Source organism: Neoarius graeffei, chromosome 24 (assembly GCF_027579695.1).
Source record: "Neoarius graeffei isolate fNeoGra1 chromosome 24, fNeoGra1.pri, whole genome shotgun sequence".
Classification (NCBI taxonomy): domain Eukaryota; kingdom Metazoa; phylum Chordata; class Actinopteri; order Siluriformes; family Ariidae; genus Neoarius; species Neoarius graeffei.
The window spans coordinates 57,935,004-57,952,942 of record NC_083592.1 but is presented as its reverse complement, the minus strand read 5'-3'; the positions used below and the strand labels follow the sequence as shown (position 1 = coordinate 57,952,942).

General features: G+C 40.6%; 1 protein-coding gene across 2 annotated transcripts; it reads left to right on the top strand.

Moving 5' to 3' along the window:
- Window positions 1–89: 89 nt before the first annotated feature.
- trmt2a (tRNA methyltransferase 2 homolog A) lies at window positions 90–17,938 on the top strand. 2 transcript variants are annotated; one of them, XM_060907532.1, is made up of 13 exons: window positions 90–217; window positions 386–739; window positions 2,541–2,842; window positions 3,223–3,331; window positions 7,103–7,284; window positions 8,530–8,644; window positions 11,171–11,286; window positions 11,396–11,507; window positions 12,230–12,352; window positions 15,069–15,144; window positions 15,227–15,343; window positions 16,494–16,590; window positions 17,404–17,938. In XM_060907532.1, exons 2-13 carry the CDS (start codon window positions 392–394, stop codon window positions 17,558–17,560), a joined length of 1,854 nt encoding a protein of 617 aa, XP_060763515.1. In that variant the 5' UTR covers window positions 90–217; window positions 386–391; the 3' UTR covers window positions 17,561–17,938. The 2 variants fall into 2 exon arrangements, with proteins under 2 accessions (XP_060763515.1, XP_060763516.1); XM_060907533.1 differs by lacking the exons at window positions 90–217; window positions 386–739 and adding an exon at window positions 786–1,224.
- The last annotated feature ends 1 nt before the right edge of the window (window position 17,939 follows it).

The window sequence follows — 17,939 nt, the reverse complement described above, 5'->3', positions numbered from 1 at the left end:
TAAAAGAGTCTTTAAAAAATATTTTCCTTCCTAGTTAAATAAATTTGAACCAGCTGCAATCGTGGTTTTTATTTAGACACGTGGTTCAGTCTAAAAACAAGATGGCAGCCTACATGTGTGTGTGCAAACTGCTGAAGTGATCTTATTTATAATCTTTCGGCAGTCAATAATTCGTCAATTATTATTATAATTACTACAGTACACTTTGAGATATCAGGTGAGTGCAGTGAGGAATCCTGTGTTCTGTGTATTTAACTATAGAGTAGAACATGTTCTGGGAGATGATGATTCTGTGGTGGTGTTGTGATGTGAATTATGTGAAGGGGGACAAAAATTAATAATAATAATTAACCACCCCCATTTCTGATTTCAATTTTTTTTTCAGGTTACTATGGCGGATGTGATTTCGGACTCCTCCATCCTGAACGATTCAGCAGCCCCTGTGGAAGAGTCCAGCATCCAGCCAGAACCTCCACAGGAGAAAAACCAACAGGAGGAACCTGCAGCAGAAAGAAAGACTGAAGGAGAAGATTGTGAAGAGCGCAGCAACTCTGACCTCTACCGTTACATCAAGGAGGACATGTTCACCTCCGAGATCTTCAAGGTGGAGATCCAGAACCTGCCCAAGTACATTGGCTTCAGCGATGTGAAGAAGTACCTGAACAAACATGGGCTGAACCCGCACAAGATCAAGCTGATGGGGAAGCAGAACTTTGCCTTTGTCACCTTCAAAAACCAGGTTGGATTTATTTCCTTTATCTTTAGTTCAGACTTTGATATTTCTAAAGGTTTCTTAAAGGATATGGGACATGGATTTTTACCTGGGCATAATTATGTATAAAGGACATAAGAAATGCCATCTAAATCACTGCAGGGCATCAAAAATGAATCATCACATTATTCAAGTTTTTTTATACATCAGCGTAAAACAAGGATTCGTTAATGAGCTAGGTGGTCACGTGACCCGTGACATCACAAAAACTTTCCAAGGAGCCAGCGGTTGGGAATCTAATGTAAACAGGTTACCGAAATGGACACCATCGACAGTGACATTCCCGATGTTTCACAGAGATGTGAAGTTAGACCCTATCAATTCGAACCGATAGCTGGAAATTCACATGAACATGGATCTTGTCTTTACTCTGACGGGTCAGATGATTCTGAGAGTGAGAGTTCATTCAGCCCTCATGAAACTGAAAGCGGTCGGCTGGATAACACTTCCTGGTAAGTTAAAAACAATTCTGCTCAAAGGCTAATGATCTGTTGAAAGAAGTATTATTTTTGTATCATACATTGAAAGTTCATCATAGATCTAGCTAAAGTCCGTTGCAAGCTAGTTTTTTTTTTTTTTTGCTGATGTTTTTCGAGATTGATTGATTGAGATACAATGCTTCCAGAGTCTGAGATGAAAACATGGTGAAACACCATCACACAGCCAACAATACTACGCCGTTTGGCGAAAGAGATGAAAATTAAGAAAAGTTAAACAAACTTACCAACATAACATTTATTTAAATGTCCATTAATGTTACAGGATTTCTTGACTGTCTCTACAGTTGTAGGAGTGTTAGGCCCTGTATATTATGGCGCTATCACTGCCTCCATGAACCCGGCTATACGGCCTATTGTCCTCACCGATGTTTGTCGGAATCCGCATAGTTGCTCCAGAAAGAATTAAACAATAGTAGAAATAAAATATAGAATAATAAAATGAAATAAAAGTTAAAAAAAAAACTCTTCTACAACTTCACCACAACTCTTTGATTCGGTACGTAAACAAAGAAGGACAGATATAAGAGTAAATGAGTCAGAATTATGATAATCAATAATTGATACACCCAAAATTATAATACTAATCCTTACCTCGGCTTTCAGACACTTAGCGAATGCACCTCGTGGTGGCCGTAGCACTTCGGGTTTCACTCTGCCATCTTGTTCCTGAATTGGGACGTTGGGAACGGCTCCATCTTTAAGTAGCCTCTTAAATTTGGCTTGGCAATTAATTTCATTCACTACCTGAGTATTAAAGTTGAAAGAATCCTCAGTGAAATGGTCCGAACACAGTTTGTGGGAAACAGTAGGTGCAAAGTTTTTTCTACGGCAGTAGTGAGCCCACACTTTCCTCAGCTTCGGGTCCTTGGGGAATGCAAAAAAACTTACTCCAGGGCATTTCCCATTGGAATTATTGCAACCATAAGCAGCACAATACACCATGATGTCCAATGTACTTTAAAGACTATAAAAACAATTTTCTTGTCATCCACTTCTCCATTCATCTACCCACTTGTGCTGTGCCCGAAAGTTTTTGTGACGTACGATCACATGACAGCGGCTCTTCCGGTTGTAGAAAATGCATATCGGAAGTCGAGCAGAAATGCCATATAATCATCACGAATATAACGATTTTGCTGAATTTAATAGATTTTGTATTTGTTGATGCAATTAATTCATATTTTTAATGGAAAGAAACTGATATAGCGTGCTTTTATGTTTCATGTCCCATATCCTTTAAATACTGTGCTGTTGTGTTCTAACTGCAGGAGGACAGGGACAAGGCCATGAAGCTGGTCCATGGCATGCAGTGGAAGGGGAAGGTCCTGAGCGTGCGATTGGCCAAGCCCAAAGCCGACCCGCTCCTCAGGAAGCGCAGGCAGGACGAAGAGGCAGCAGACGGAGGAGAGCCTGCGCCCAAACGTCCTGCTGAGGGACACGACGGCCCCGAGGACGAACCCCTCAGTGTCCAGATTGCCAATGCGGTCACACCCCTGTGGCAGGTCCCGTACGACGAGCAGCTCAGGAGGAAGGAGCAGGAGGTGGAGGCGGTCCTGCACACGCTCACCAGGTAACCTTTATTTATTCCTCATTATCTTCATAATCTGCTTAATTTAAATACACTGATCTTTTTTTATTTACTTATTTATAATTACTCAGAATAAAAGCATAATAAATTATCCATAAAATTAATAAATTGTTTTCCTTGTTTAAATGTATCTAATTACTAAAATTTTAATCAGTTTAAGATAAATTATATAAGATAATATATAAATAATATGATAATGAAATAAATAAATCATAAATAGAAAACAAAATCACAATTATTCCTTTGGATCAAATGCTAAAGTAATAATACATAACATTTAACATTCTAGAAAAAATCACAACAAATTACATATAAAATGGCAAAACAAATGCAAAAGTGTGTGTGTGTGTGTGTGTGTTTAGGGAAATAGGTCGCAGTAATAAAGCCATGCTGCCGTGGCTGTTTGTGCAGAAGGAGAAGAATAAAGGTGTGTGTTGTGCGCTCGGGCCCATCAGACCCTCACCTGTACAGGTAACGTCTAACTGATCATCTCATCCACTCAGGAACATGCATCTTACATCACATGATGTGTGAGGAGTGTGTGTGTGTGTGTGTGTGTGTGTAAGTAAACTGGACAAAGTTTATGAGCACTATATTGCAAAATGCCAGTCAAAACAAACGCACCAGCAGACAAGCCCCCCATGGTGCGAAGCCTTTGACCTGGATAATCCGGACAGCCTCCCCAATACATCGGACTTTACTACAGAGGAGATCTCGAAAGTCCTTTCCAGCCTTCTGAACAACAAGGCGTGTGGCGCGGATGGCATTATATATGAGGTGCTCAAAGCAACAAAACATTATTCAATAGTGACACTTGCGCAGATTTTTAATGTCTGTCTAACCAATCGGAAAGTCCCTGACTCTTGGAAGGGGGCCATCATTCATAGGATTCCCAAAAAGAATAACGTCCCAGACGACCCGTCTACCTGGAGGGATATATCCCTGCTCCCTGCAATATATAAGGTATTTATGAAGTGCATTTTAAACAGAATTTTGCCCTGGCTGGTTGAATCTGGAACACTGTCAACAAAACAAAAAGTATACATTAAGAGGCGAGGAATGGATGAGCATGTCTTCTGTTTGAAGACTGCCGTAGATGATTTCAAACATCAGTCCTCCTGCTTTTATGCGGTGTTCCTTGACTTTCGTGATGCTTTTGGATCCCTGCCTCATTGTGTAATGCTACAGTCCCTAGAGGAAATAAAGTTGCCAGAACAATACATACAAATTGTTAAAGATGTGTATGACAAATCCTTTCTGCAAGTCATATGTGGATATCAGTTAACAAAACCAGTTAAACTTGAGGTTGGGATTAAAACGGGACGCCCCTGGAGCGCTGTGAATTTCATAGTGGCTTTAAACCAGTGGCTGAAATGGCTATGCCTTCTTGTCCTACCTGGCATTACATCTCCAAACCCTGTCCAGGCCTTTGCAGACGGTGTCCTCCTAACATCGAGGGAGGAGAACGTTATTACCAACATGCTCTCACAAACTGATCGCTTTCTGCAATGGTCTGGGCTTGAGGTCAAGACCAGCAAATGTGCAGTGTTCTATGAACGGCGCAGCAGTGGCAACAGGTGGTATAAGGCAAAGCACGACCACCCTCCCTCATTTACTATTGCTGGGAACGAGATTCAAGTCTATGCAAGACACGAAACGTACAGCTACTTGGGACATAAGTTTAACGTAGCTGGCGAATGTCAGGAACAGCTGGAAGTGATCTGCAAGGAATAGAGTAGAGTGGGGGGAAAAGCCCCCCTTAAGGAAAATTCAGTTTTTCTCCAAGTTGAAATGAACCATGTGTTTAGTTTTAATCATAGTTTTTGACAACAGTGACATGAACAATAATGCCACCTAAAGTTTGCCTAAAGTTAATACTTAATTTTTTTTTAACAAAAACAAACATTGTGCCAAGGGGGCCTTTTACCCCCCCAGTGGGGTAGAAGGCCCCCTGAGGTGGGGCAATAGGCCCCCTCACTCAAAAAAAGCTGTTTGGATAGCAAAAGTGTTTACTTAAGCCTATAATGTGAAAGAAACAAGAAAATATCCCTGAATTAATGAATAGATGCATTATTTTATTATATTTCGCATTTTAATTTCAATTTTTTTAAAATTTCAATTATTTTTAATATTAAGTTCAAATTACTTGCTTTACTCAACCAGGTAAGCGAGATGTTATTAAAAACTATGTATCTGCTATTCAGAAATGTATGAAATACAGTAATTATGATAAAAGGAAACGATGCCCCCTGGGGGCCATTTACCCCGCCATTAAGGGGGCGTTTTACCCCACAGACTACACTTTTACAAAAAAGGGTCTTACTTTCAAAATGTGATTAAACTTTTTATACCTAATGTATTTTTTTTAACGTACTGACTTGTCTACTCATACCACATACACAGCTGTGATATCTGACGAAATAGCAGCTATCTAAATACAGTTTTAGTGATATCTGAAAATTATATCACTTACCATGAAATTTGATTTCTCTCTGCTGCGTTGCTGATATGCAATCCACAGTGGATATTTGTATATCCCCGTTGTCAAGCCAGTCCATAGCAACAAAAGAAATGTAACTTTGCGCCATCTGGTGGTTATTTGGGGTAAAACAGGCCGGGGGCGTATTACCCCACTCTACTCTACTTTGCAAGATTAGACCAGATAGATCAGTGCCCTCTGCCAATTTGCATGAAACTTCAGGCGATTCGGGAGATAGCTCTTTCCAAAATTCAACATCTATTCGCCAACGTTCACATTACTAAGAAAATGTTGAATGAACTGAACAATAAGACCGTGGAACTGGTGAGGAAATGGCTGAACCTAAACACACACACACGACCAGGAGCATCCTCTTTCTGAAAAAATCAGAGGGGATCCTTGGAGCTCCAGACATCGAGTGGATCTACACAGCTACCCGGATAAGTCACCTGTTGCGCATGCTAAATAGCGATGATGCGACAGTTTGGGAAATGGCCCGGGGCTCACTGCTGCTACACTTGGGGAAACGCAAGATCTCCCCGCCCCCTGCGGACAACTAAGTTTCCTTGGTTTCAAGAAGAAACCTAACGGAAAATTGGATACTCGTGCCAGTGGATTTGGGGTGCGCTCAGATTGGCCGGATTTGAACGACCTGTGCAGTCGTAACAACATAGAGTTGAGCTGGATACATACAAGCGGAGCTCAGGTGAACGTCAGTGAGGAGCTAATCATGGACTTGAATGTGCATGTGGAGGCAACTCTACATCATGACGGAATCAGTAAAAAGCTTAACGGCCGGGCGTGCAGGTATGAAATTCTCCAGTATTTTCACTCACAACAACGTGCTCCCTGGGTGAACTTGCGTCTTCAAGGCAAACTCGCGTGCCTTCAGTGCGCCGATCACACTGCTTCTCATGCAGCGCTGCACAATCCAGCTGTCAACGAAGGCATTCTAAAATCTGTCACCAAAGCTAGACTGCAAGCCCTTCCAGCTCAGTATAACCTCTCTTTGTGGTTTCTGAGGCGTCGTAAACCATGCTGCTTGTTGCACGATGATAAAACAATAGAAACAACAGCGCGTATAATGAATGGTTGTCCAGCATTTAAAGGCCTGTACACCGCTCGCCATGATCGCATCGTTAATATAACTGCGGCAGAGCTGCGGAAAGTATATGGACAATCTGTAATACACACAACCAGCTCAACTGTATTTTTCTGTTTTTCAAATTTGATGAACAATGTTACTCTGAAAAATGTTCTAAAAGACTCCCCTGACATAGTTGTTGTTGATGAGATTTTAAAAACTTTTGTGATTTTGGAAGTGGGATACTGTTTTGATGCAGATATGGACTTGTGTTTTTCTGAGAAAATGATAAAATACCAGCCATTAGTGGACGCTCTGAGAGTAGGTGCTATAGTACAAATCTGGTGGGTCTCATTTATGGTCGCCTTGGACACGTCCATAGACTCTGTGTTAGAGAGCTGCAAATAGCTGGCCGAAACAAGAAGAACTCAAAGCAGTGAGCAAAATATCGCTCTGTCTCAGCAATTCTAGGCAGTTTGCAGATATGGAGAAGGCGATGTCAGCTGTATCCTTCATATACTTAACATCAATGTGGTTGTACGCCAGCACAGTATTTGTATTGATGTGGGAGTCACAAGATGCTTTTTGTAAATATTTGGGTGCTGTTTTTTTTTTTTTTTAAATAAGTATTGGTCCTCCCAAATCAAGTAGTGTGTGTGTGTGTGTGTGTGTGTGGCAGACAGAGTACAGGAACAAGTGTGAGTTTGAGATCGGTACCGGTGCAGATGGAGAGGATAAGACGGTGGGATTTCGCTTGGGGAAGTATAAAGGAGGCTCGTGTGCTGTGGTGAGTCCCTCAGATACCATCCACATCCCTGCAGCAGCCAAACGCGTCGTCCTTGCTTTCCAGAACTACATCAGGTATTTTATCTCACACACTCGCACGCACACACTCGCTCCTGCAGCCGGAAATCCAGAATAAATAAAACCATCTATTTTTACAAAATATTTACAAAAACACAAACGAACAGGAAATTGACTGACTGCAGACATTTTTGTGACACATGCAGACTTTTTTTTTTTGAATATTTTAAAACCATCTCACAGAGTGCAAAAATTTGCACACCCTCACTTCAGAATCCTGGCTGTGCTTTGTCTCTGTGTATTCAGTTTAAAATAAATTTCTTCTCTTGTATAAGGTCGTATTTTCTCGTTGTTTTTCTTAAGCCACTTGCCTGTTTTTTACTTTTTCATCACGCCATGTTTGCTTCATTACGTTTCATTTGATTATACTGTAACCCATGGCAACAAAATGCATTTCGTTATAAAGCTGGTTCTGATCTGTTTCATCATATCAGTTCTAATTACATTAAATTAATTTCTGGGGGAAAAAATTAGTACTGTTTTATATTTTCCCTGAAAACTGTTCTGAAATAAATAATAAAATACAAATGGCTAAAATTTAAATATAATAACCCTGATAAAATCATAATAAAAGATGTGGAAATATAAATTTTATAACAAATGAATAAAAATAATTTGTAATTAAATCTGTTTGCTCGATACAGAAAAAAACAAATATATAAAATATTATATATATATATATATATATATATATATATATATATATATATATAATATTTTGTATTGATATAATCTAATTATAAAAGTTAGATTAGTCTAAGTGCTTTAAAGCTAATTTAAATTGATTTTAATAAAATATTAATAGATTAAATTTTATAGTTTTGGGAGGGGGGAAATGATGTATAAAATTTGCATAATAAATGAATACAAATTTGAACAAATGAAATCAAAGAATCGGAATCCATTTAAATCAGTTAATTAATACATTTATAATCTTTAAATTGCATATTAGATAAGTAACAACAAGCTATTGTTAAAATTAATCGGGGGCACAAACTTTTGAGCTGTGTGAAAAGAGAACTGCTCATCCAGCTGTTTGGTTGTAAATGTTTTATGGAGACTGAAATTGAAGGGGTACAAACTTTTGCACTCAGTTGTGTGTAACGGTTTATAACGTGTTTTTATTCCAGCCTCTGAAACTGTAATAAGAAACACAGTGATGCACATTTTAACTGATTTATTGTGTGTGTGTGTGTGTGTGTGTGTGTGTGTGTGTGTGTGTGTGTGTGTGTGTGTGTTCAGGACAACTCCGTATGCTGTGTACAGTCCAGAGACGTACGAGGGTCACTGGAGGCAGCTCACCGTCCGCACAAGCAGAACCAACCAGATCATGGCTATTGTCGTCTTCCATCCACAGGTAAGGGTGTGTGTGTGTGTGTGTGTGTGTGTGTGTGTGTGTGTGTGTGTGTGTGTGAGAGAGAGAGACACACACACACACACACACACACATCGTTCACTTCTTTTCCCCAAACAGAGATTTGGACCAATCACAATGAGCGTGTAAACACCAACCAATCGCGTTGCACTGTCAAATCTGAACCACAGCAACAAGCAGCTGATTGGATGTGAACCAAAAGAAATCATTTAGCTTTGCAAAGACTGTTTTATAACTTAAATTATTTTTATTTAAAATTAAGAATAAAGATAATAACATTTTTATTTTTTTCGCGGTCTGGTTTCCATCAAATCCTGCGCTCTGATTGGCTGGCGACCGGGTCTGTATCCTATGGTACAGACCTCTGGCGACTCGCTCGTTCACAACCACAACAAACATAATAGCAATTTTTGTCAACGTTTATTTTCTCATTTCTCAGGAGAATAGCATTAATTTTACAGCATGGATAGCGATAACGACAGTCTTCACAGCGAAAGCGAGTTTTACTCCCCTGAGGAAGAAGAAATAAAATAAAACATTTCAGGAGAAAGCTAAAAACCTCTAACTGTTGCTAACGCCGAGCAAAAACATGGCTGAAACCTGAATGACTCCTATTTGTATAAATAGGGGACTACATAGGTGGCAAAATGTAGTTTTTTTTTTCCTGCCATGGAAGTGCACTTGTATACCGAGGAGGAAGCAATTTGCATTACAGCCGTGAATGAGGATTCAAAATGGCGGCTCGGCTCAGTTTTCCCTTTCGGGCGCTCTCGTTTTCTGTTAGAATTTGGTAAAGAAAAAAATAAATATATTATTTACCAGCTTAAGGTTGGTCCGTATGGTGAAATACCGTGACCTCGGCCTTGAATACTGACCTCGGCCCAGAGGGCCTCGCTCAGTACTTTCAAGACCTCGGTCACAGTATTTCACCATACGGCCCTCCCAGCTGGGAAATAATATATAATATTCTAATCATGTGCTGGTCCAAAATTCATGAGCAGATTTTATTTAAAAAAAGTAAATATTGAAATCTTGTCATACAAAAATATCTTCAAAATCTTGAATATTTTTATGACGGCGTATCCGGGCCATTGTAGGTTTTTAAAAAAGATGGAGCTGGAGAGGGGGTTAATACTCCAGGGGGAAAACCTCAGAATTTAGTTGAGTTTAGTTTTATTGATTCATCACATGTTGCATTTAAAAAAAAAAAAAAAAACATTAGGGGTGACAGGAGAAGAATACAGGGCGACGCCCCGACTGATTTTTAACCCCTGCATATAGCAAAAGATTAAAAAGAAACTTGGAACACAGAAGTATAAAAGAGAAACTAAAAATAAATAAATAAGGATTAAACAAAAGTACTTTGCAATAATGGTTTCTCATGGTGGCAGGCGGTGTAACACACGCTTCACTTTATAGTGATTTAAGAGCAGGCTTTTAAATAGTGACACTCGTTGCGTATTTTACAGAACGAGGGAGACGGTTCCAGAGTGTAACAGTCTCTCATCTCATCTCATTATCTGTAGCCGCTTTATCCTGTTCTACAGGGTCGCAGGCGAGCTGGATCCTATCCCAGCTGACTACGGGTGAAAGGCGGGGTTCACCCTGGACAAGTCGCCAGGTCATCACAGGGCTGACACATAGACACAGACAACCATTCACACTCGCATTCACACCTACGCTCAATTTAGAGTCACCAGTTAACCTAACCTGCATGTCTTTGGACTGTGGGGGAAACCGGAGCACCCGGAGGAAACCCACGCGGACACGGGGAGAACATGCAAACTCCACACAGAAAGGCCCTCGCCGGCCCCGGGGCTCGAACCCAGGACCTTCTTGCTGTGAGGCGACAGCGCTAACCACTACACCACCATGCCGCCCTTTTCATTATTCAAAAATTCTTTGTCAATTTCACTATATATCCAGGACATATAGGAGAATTGAAATGCCGTTTCTCTTTCACCTTACTTGTAAAAAAAAAAAAACAGATAAAGATTACAAAAAAATTAAGAAAAACAATATATATAAATATTTATAAATATAGATAAAAAATACACCCTAAAATCAAACAATGTACATTGTACAAATACAATGTATCATATTAAATAAATAAGAGAAGAAACAGAAAATAAAGAATAAAAATGTAATTATAAGATAATAATAATTAATGAAGTAATTAAGATGAAATAGTAATAAAGGCACTGAGTAAAGCAGAGAAATAAAATGTTTAATTCAATCTTTAACACAAATTAAAAAAAAAATTGTCAAACAGAGCAAGACGGTCTGTCAACTGAAATAAAAATGTTTTAGTAAATCCTGTCACTTTTTTCAGAATAATTAATTTAAAATGACAGAGATGGATAAAAGTGATGAGATGATGGTCTGTGCAGTGGGCGTGGCCTTGCTCTCGTCTGATTTGGCTGTGAAATGTACTGTATACTGTCTGTAAATGAACACTTGATCTTTCAGATGTGATTTGGTGATCAATCTTATTTTCTGCTCCTGTAGAAACTGTCCGAGGACGAGACGGCGTCTCTGAAGGAGTCTCTGAGAAACTATTTTACAGACGGCGAGGGGAGGGACAGCGGGGTTACATCTCTGCACTTCGTGAGAATGGGACAGAGGTGAAGGGGATCATTTTGTCGAATATACAGGGATGATGATGTTCATGATGGACACTTGTGAGCTGTGTGTGTGTGTGTGTGATGTCTTCATGTCCTGGTTACGGAGCAGGACGTCTGCAGGGACGGACGATCTGCCGTGTGAGCTGGTGGCCGGTGACGCGTGGATCCACGAGGAACTGCTCGGGCTCAGATTCCGCATTTCTCCTCACTCCTTCTTCCAGGTCAGCGCCGAGCTCCTGATTAAACGCTTCCTGAACTGAATGAGTCACTGATTCAGTTAAACTCAAATCATTCGGGGGGGGAGTTTCACAATCTCGTGGTTTCTGTAAACCCGGGCTCATTGAGTTGATTTTTTTCCAGTTAAATGAAAATGATAAAACTCACCCAAACATGTAAACGCTCGTTATTCAAATTCCATACAGTGGTGTCTTAATATGACCCATTTCCAATATGTGCTTTAGGGATGGGCGGAGTTAATGAGGGGTGGAGCAATATCGCAAGAACGAGTAGTTGACTGATTTATTCTATTTTATATGGAATTATTATTATATCCAGTGACTTGACTGATTTTAGATGAGATTAAAAGAGTCAAGATCACAGCAAGGTCAGATGTCCAAAATAGCTTTTCTTCAATAGCTAGTAGGATTGAAGTAGAGCTGAAGGATAATTCAGGCGTACACCATGGTAAGAAGAAGCGCGAGAAGGACGAGACTTGGTGGTGGTGGTCCATGCTGTCGAGTTTGACTTGTTTTCTTCACATCATGTAACTGTTAGAGAGAAATTCCACGTATCTGGGACGTGTTCCACCACATCATTACAACACAGCAGTTGCTGTGGTTCTGAATTGCTGAATTGCATCATGCTTTATACACCTGATCTGTGAATGCTGTTTATTTGAGGTGTTAATCAGAGATCATGATTTTTTTTTTTTTTCTCTGTACAGACGAACACTCTGGCGGCGGAGGTGCTCTACTCCTCTGTAGGTGATTGGGCTCAGCTGGACCGTGACAGCACCGTGCTGGATGTGTGCTGTGGAACAGGAACCATCGGCATCTCCCTGGCCAAGGTACATGCGCACACTCCTTACACACACGCGCGCGCGCGCGCACACACGCACAGTCTTCATAGCGATAAATAATGACATGTTGTATATTTACGATATTTAGTTTTGTTTGTAAAATTTCAGTCATATAATAGCTAGTCATATATTTAACAGTTAAAGGGGTGCCAATATATATTTTTTATTTCTATTTGTACATTTACAAATAATTATTTAGTAAATAAAAATAAAACAAATGATACAAAACCAGATCCACGTGTGTGTCTAAACCATAATTGGTTGGAAAATCACCAGCCGTGGTCTAATGGTTAGAGAAGCAGCTTCAGGACCAAAAGGTCACTGGTTTGATTCTCTGGACCAGCAGGAATGGCTGAAGTGCCCTGGAGCAAGGCACCGAACCCCCAACCGCTCCCCAGGCTGCTCTGGGTATGTTTGTATGTTGCGCTGGATAAGAGTGTCCGCTAAATGCCTGTAATGTTTATTAAAAATAATCATCAATCTGGCAACCCTGGCTATTATTATTCATCTCATCTCATTATCTGTAGCCGCTTTATCCTACAGGGTCGCAGGCGAGCTGGATCCTATCCCAGCTGACTACGGGCGAAAGGCGGGGTTCACCCTGGACAAGTCGCCAGGTCATCACAGGGCTGACACATAGACACAGACAACCATTCACACTCACATTCACACCTACGCTCAATTTAGAGTCACCAGTTAACCTAACCTGCATGTCTTTGGACTGTGGGGGAAACCGGAGCACCCGGAGGAAACCCACGCGGACACGGGGAGAACATGCAAACTCCACACAGAAAGGCCCTCGCCGGCCCCGGGGCTCGAACCCAGACCTTCTTGCTGTGAGGCGACAGCGCTAACCACTACACCACCGTGCCGCATGCTATTATTTTATTATTATTATTTTTAAAATATTTATATTTTTGTTTCAAAATATGCATCTTCAAGTGAGACATGAGGCTTCTGAAGGAAAAAAAAACTGTTTCCTTATTTATTTCCCTTGTGTATTTGTTCCTGTTTTACTGATATTTCTTTTATTTATTTGGAAAACACACACCATATAATATCTTTTGACTTATTTAAAGTGCTGATGACACGTTTTTGACATCTTTGGCGATGTTTTATAACATAAAAAGTAATTCCCGATGATCCATATATTAATTCACTAAGGCGCCTATTTTACAAATTATGATAAAAAACGCGGCTATTTGGGCAAATTTGACGGGGCTGCAGCACCCAGGAGACGAAAGAGGAGGAGGAGGGGCTATATGACGTCAGCGAAAGAACCTTCCTCCTAACTTACCAGTTTGTTGTTGAGGCGACAGGTGTTCAGTTTATCATTATTAGTATTTTTATTAGACATTATATAGTTATTATGCCTTCGCGTTGTGTTGCCGGCTTTTGCTCCAAAACCCACAAGGATGGGGTAAGTTTATTCAAGTTTCCCAGAGATCCCGAGCTGCATGCGAAGTGGGTGAAGCAAGTCAGGCGCACTCGTGACAAGTGGGAGCCCTCACCAACATCCGTCCTGTGCTCTGAACACTTCAATTTGGATTGTTTTGACACCCTTCCCAGCTTAAAGGAATCTCTTGGGTGTTCAGTTCAGCACAAACGTGTGTTACTACCATCAGCAGTGCCTACACAGTGTTGCCAGATTGGGAGGTTTCCCGCCCAGTTGAGCGGTTTCAAGTGCATTTTGGTGGGTTTTGAAGATATTTTGGGCTGGAAAACGTCAGCAGTATGTGTTGCCAGATACTGCTGAAGTTTTCCAGCCCAAAATATGTACAAAACCCACCAAAATGCACTTGAAACCGCCCAACTGGGCGGGATTCCTCCCAATCTGGCAACACTGCCAGTAATCCGGAGGGGGTCTACTAGTAGCTATGCCGGATCCAAAGACAGTCCTCCTGTCAGAACATGTGTTGTGAAACAACATAAGATAAAGGTACGTAGAGCTATAGATTCTACATGATAATCATAAATGTAATCATAAAGTCGGCATGATATCAGTCATGTACTTGCTTGTGAAAGCTTGCGGCTTTCATGTAACTGCCGCCTAGCAACGAGAGGCAAAGGGTAAAGAGGGTAGGCTATCATAGATTCTATTCGGAAGAGATCAACACAATTCTAGACTCCCAGAAGAGGAAGAGCTAGCACTAGAGAGTTCACCGGCGTTTTCATGCGCCATTTCCATTGAGTAGAACCAGAGCAGAACAGCCAGTGAACCGCAGCGTGTTCTTCCGCTGATGTCACAACATGGCCGCGAGCCACGGACCCAGTTTTCTTGCGCTGTGCAATTAAAAGTTGGATATTTGCGTAACAACAGCTTCTTTTCACGTAATTATAACAGAAATCTAACATGTTTGCCATGTTGTATAGTTTATTTAAGAAATTGCATAGAGTCATGTTTGTGTCATCAGCACTTTAAAGCCTTATTATTTTTAATTGTATTTTTAAACTGAGTAGCTTTAGTAGCAGGAGTAAACCTTCCCACAGATTTCAAGTGAATCAGGGTTTTAAAAAATAAATTGATTACAAACACATCAATCTGGCAGCCATGGCAAGTTTATTTTTAGTTTTTATTTGAATTATGTGAATGAAGCCCAATACATCCAAGTTAGACATGAGATTTATGAAAATGTTTTTATTCCCCTCTCCCTTCCTGACAAGTGATGTATAACATTTCTGAAACGCGGTGCGTGTTTCACAGAGAGTGAGGAAGGTGATTGGAATCGAGCTGTGTCAGGAGGCAGTGGACGACGCTAAAGTGAACGCACAAGCTAACGGTACATGTTTCAGTGATGGAGCTGTTAGTGTTGGATAAATGTAGTGGTCAGGAATTCACGCGTGTGTGTGTGTGTGTCTCAGGTTTGACTAACATTGAGTTCCACTGTGGTAAAGCAGAGGACATTTTCCCCACCGTACTCAACGCTGTGGTGTCTCCGAATATTACTGCGATTGTAGATCCTCCACGAGCAGGACTGCGTAAGAACTTCATTATCGTTATATGCACCTGCTACAAACACATCAAATATCACAAGTTTATACACTCCCCGGCCACTTTAATAGAAACTTGTTGATTCTAAGATCTAAAGTGATTATATGAGTTACTATATCCTTCCTGGCCAAAAAGCTCGAACCAATCTGTCCATTTCCCTCTGACCCTCTCTGATCAACAAGGCGTTTGTTTCCACCCACAGAACTGTCGCTCACTCACTCGATTAATGTTTTTTGTTTTCTGCACCATTCTGTGTAAACTCTAGAGACTGTTGTGTGTGAAAACCCCAGGAGATCAGCAGCTTCTGAAATACTCAAACCAGTCCATCTGGATCAAACCAACACCCAGACCACAGTGAGAGAAAGCCACACTGTGAGATCAGTGTTTCCCGTTCTGATGTTTGAACATTGTGAACATTAACTGAAGCTCCTGATTTGTATCTGTGGGATTTGATGCATCGAGCTGCTGTGGAGGGATCGGCTGATTACAGAACTGCAGATGGATGTAGGGGTGTTCCTAATAAAGTGCCCATTGAGCATGTTACAGCTAATAACATACAGCCCTTAACTGGGAAATCAGTTGATGTGTAATGAAAACACTCCACATTGTGTTGTTACAGTAAAACAATCAACAGCGGTGTGGTGTGATGAGCATCTGTTTATATTTCTAAAACAGCACGTCCCAAAGTGTTTTATTCCACTTGCACTGCATTTTATTGAGAGAGAGATTTCACATCCACCAAAGAGACTGGATTAAACTTTCCTGAATCATTTCCTAAATTGGTCAAATTACTAAATCTCCTTTTGAACAAATGTAGAAAAAATGGTGCACATTTTAAAGATTAGTAAAAAAAAAAAAAGTAATCAATATGAACCAATCACAATTCAAAGTTGTTCAAGGGGGCGTGACACTTAGCGTTCACAAACGGTGCTCCAGATTAAAATTGTTTCGTTATAGGTTTTGCATCAGCGTGTTCAAATTATCTTGTACCTTTTCGAGTTTATTTAATAAATAATCAAATAAATCTTGACGGCATTTGACGCATGATTTGGATCTCGGTCAAGCTTAAATGTCGGCCATCTTTCTTTGACATTCTTAACCCAGTGCATCACTGATCCTGATCTCATTCCCTTCCAGATTCCAAGGTGATTTTGGCGATCAGACGGGCGGAGCATCTGAAGAGGCTGGTGTATGTCGCCTGTAATGCGAAAGCAGCCATGAACAACTTCATTGAGTCAGTAAACGCTCACCCCAGCGTTCATCTTCCATCAGCATAATCGGCGTTAACCGATCATACGATGTACCCACAATGCACCGCTGCGCATCTCCATGATCAAAAGTCCCAACGAGCAAAGAAACAAACTATCAGAACGCACACGTTAATATAAACTTGAGCTGCTGTTATAGAAAATGAATCAACACCTCCTGACCAATCAAAGTCCAGAACTCAACACCGCCGTGACGTTTATCAAATTTGTTACGCAGATATAAACCACCATGTTCGCTTGTAATGTTTGGGTCAAATACATGATCAACACCATGTCTCTTCTCAAACGGGGCGTTGCTATGACAACTTACAACCTGGACATGTGAAAACCGTCCGTAGAGGCAGGTTGAAAATGGACTGGCAACGATATAATAACTGATACTGCGATAAATTACATCACCGTGCACTGTTTCTGTGATTGTGCTCACACTGTCAGTGTTTTTATTGTTCTAAGAATTTATTGATGGGGCGCATGTCAACACTTCGTTGCCTGAAGTGCTGTACAGCCGCAGCTAAGATCTTAAACGCACAAAAAAAACCCTCCAATCTTTCTGAAGTTAAAAAAAATGCAAATAATAATGCTAATAAATCATAAGTGTCAAATATTTGTCATATTGCTCACATACTGAGTGTACGGTGAAATTATTGCAATAAATGATCATAATCACCCACCTTTATGTTCTACACCCAACTGTCATTAATTCTACCTTTGCTACACTTTATTCAAGCAGAACAGATGAATTTACAATTTTTTTTCCTCTTCCCCCCCCCCCCCCCCAGTCTGTGCAGAGCTCCATCTAACCGTGTTCGTGGAGCACCGTTCCGTCTGGTGCGAGCGATGGCTGTGGATCTGTTCCCTCAGACCATGCACTGCGAGACCATCCTGCTGTTCGAGAGGGTCGACTACGGCTCCAACACCTCCGACGCCAAGAACTGAGGCGAAACCTAATGCTATATCTCTCAAATCTAGCTAATACAGCTAGTAATGAACTGTTATTAATTAGCATCTCATTTACATTTTTTTCCTCGCACTAGCGTTAGCCTTGCTGAACCTGAAATTCAAAGCAAATGGATTTGAGATGGATAAGTTCAACCATTTTGTAAATTTTTTTTTTTTTAAAAATGGTGCAAACAAAATTATTTTTTTGACCCAGAAATTAGCCCCACCCCTTTTCCTTTACTCACGTAAAAGATATAGTTTCAGTAAACTGGTTTGGTTTGTCACCAGCAAGTGCAAAAGTTACATATTGCTGCTTTAATTTTCTTATTGTGCACTAAAATTGAAACGAGACATGAATAAAGAGTGAGAGATCTGG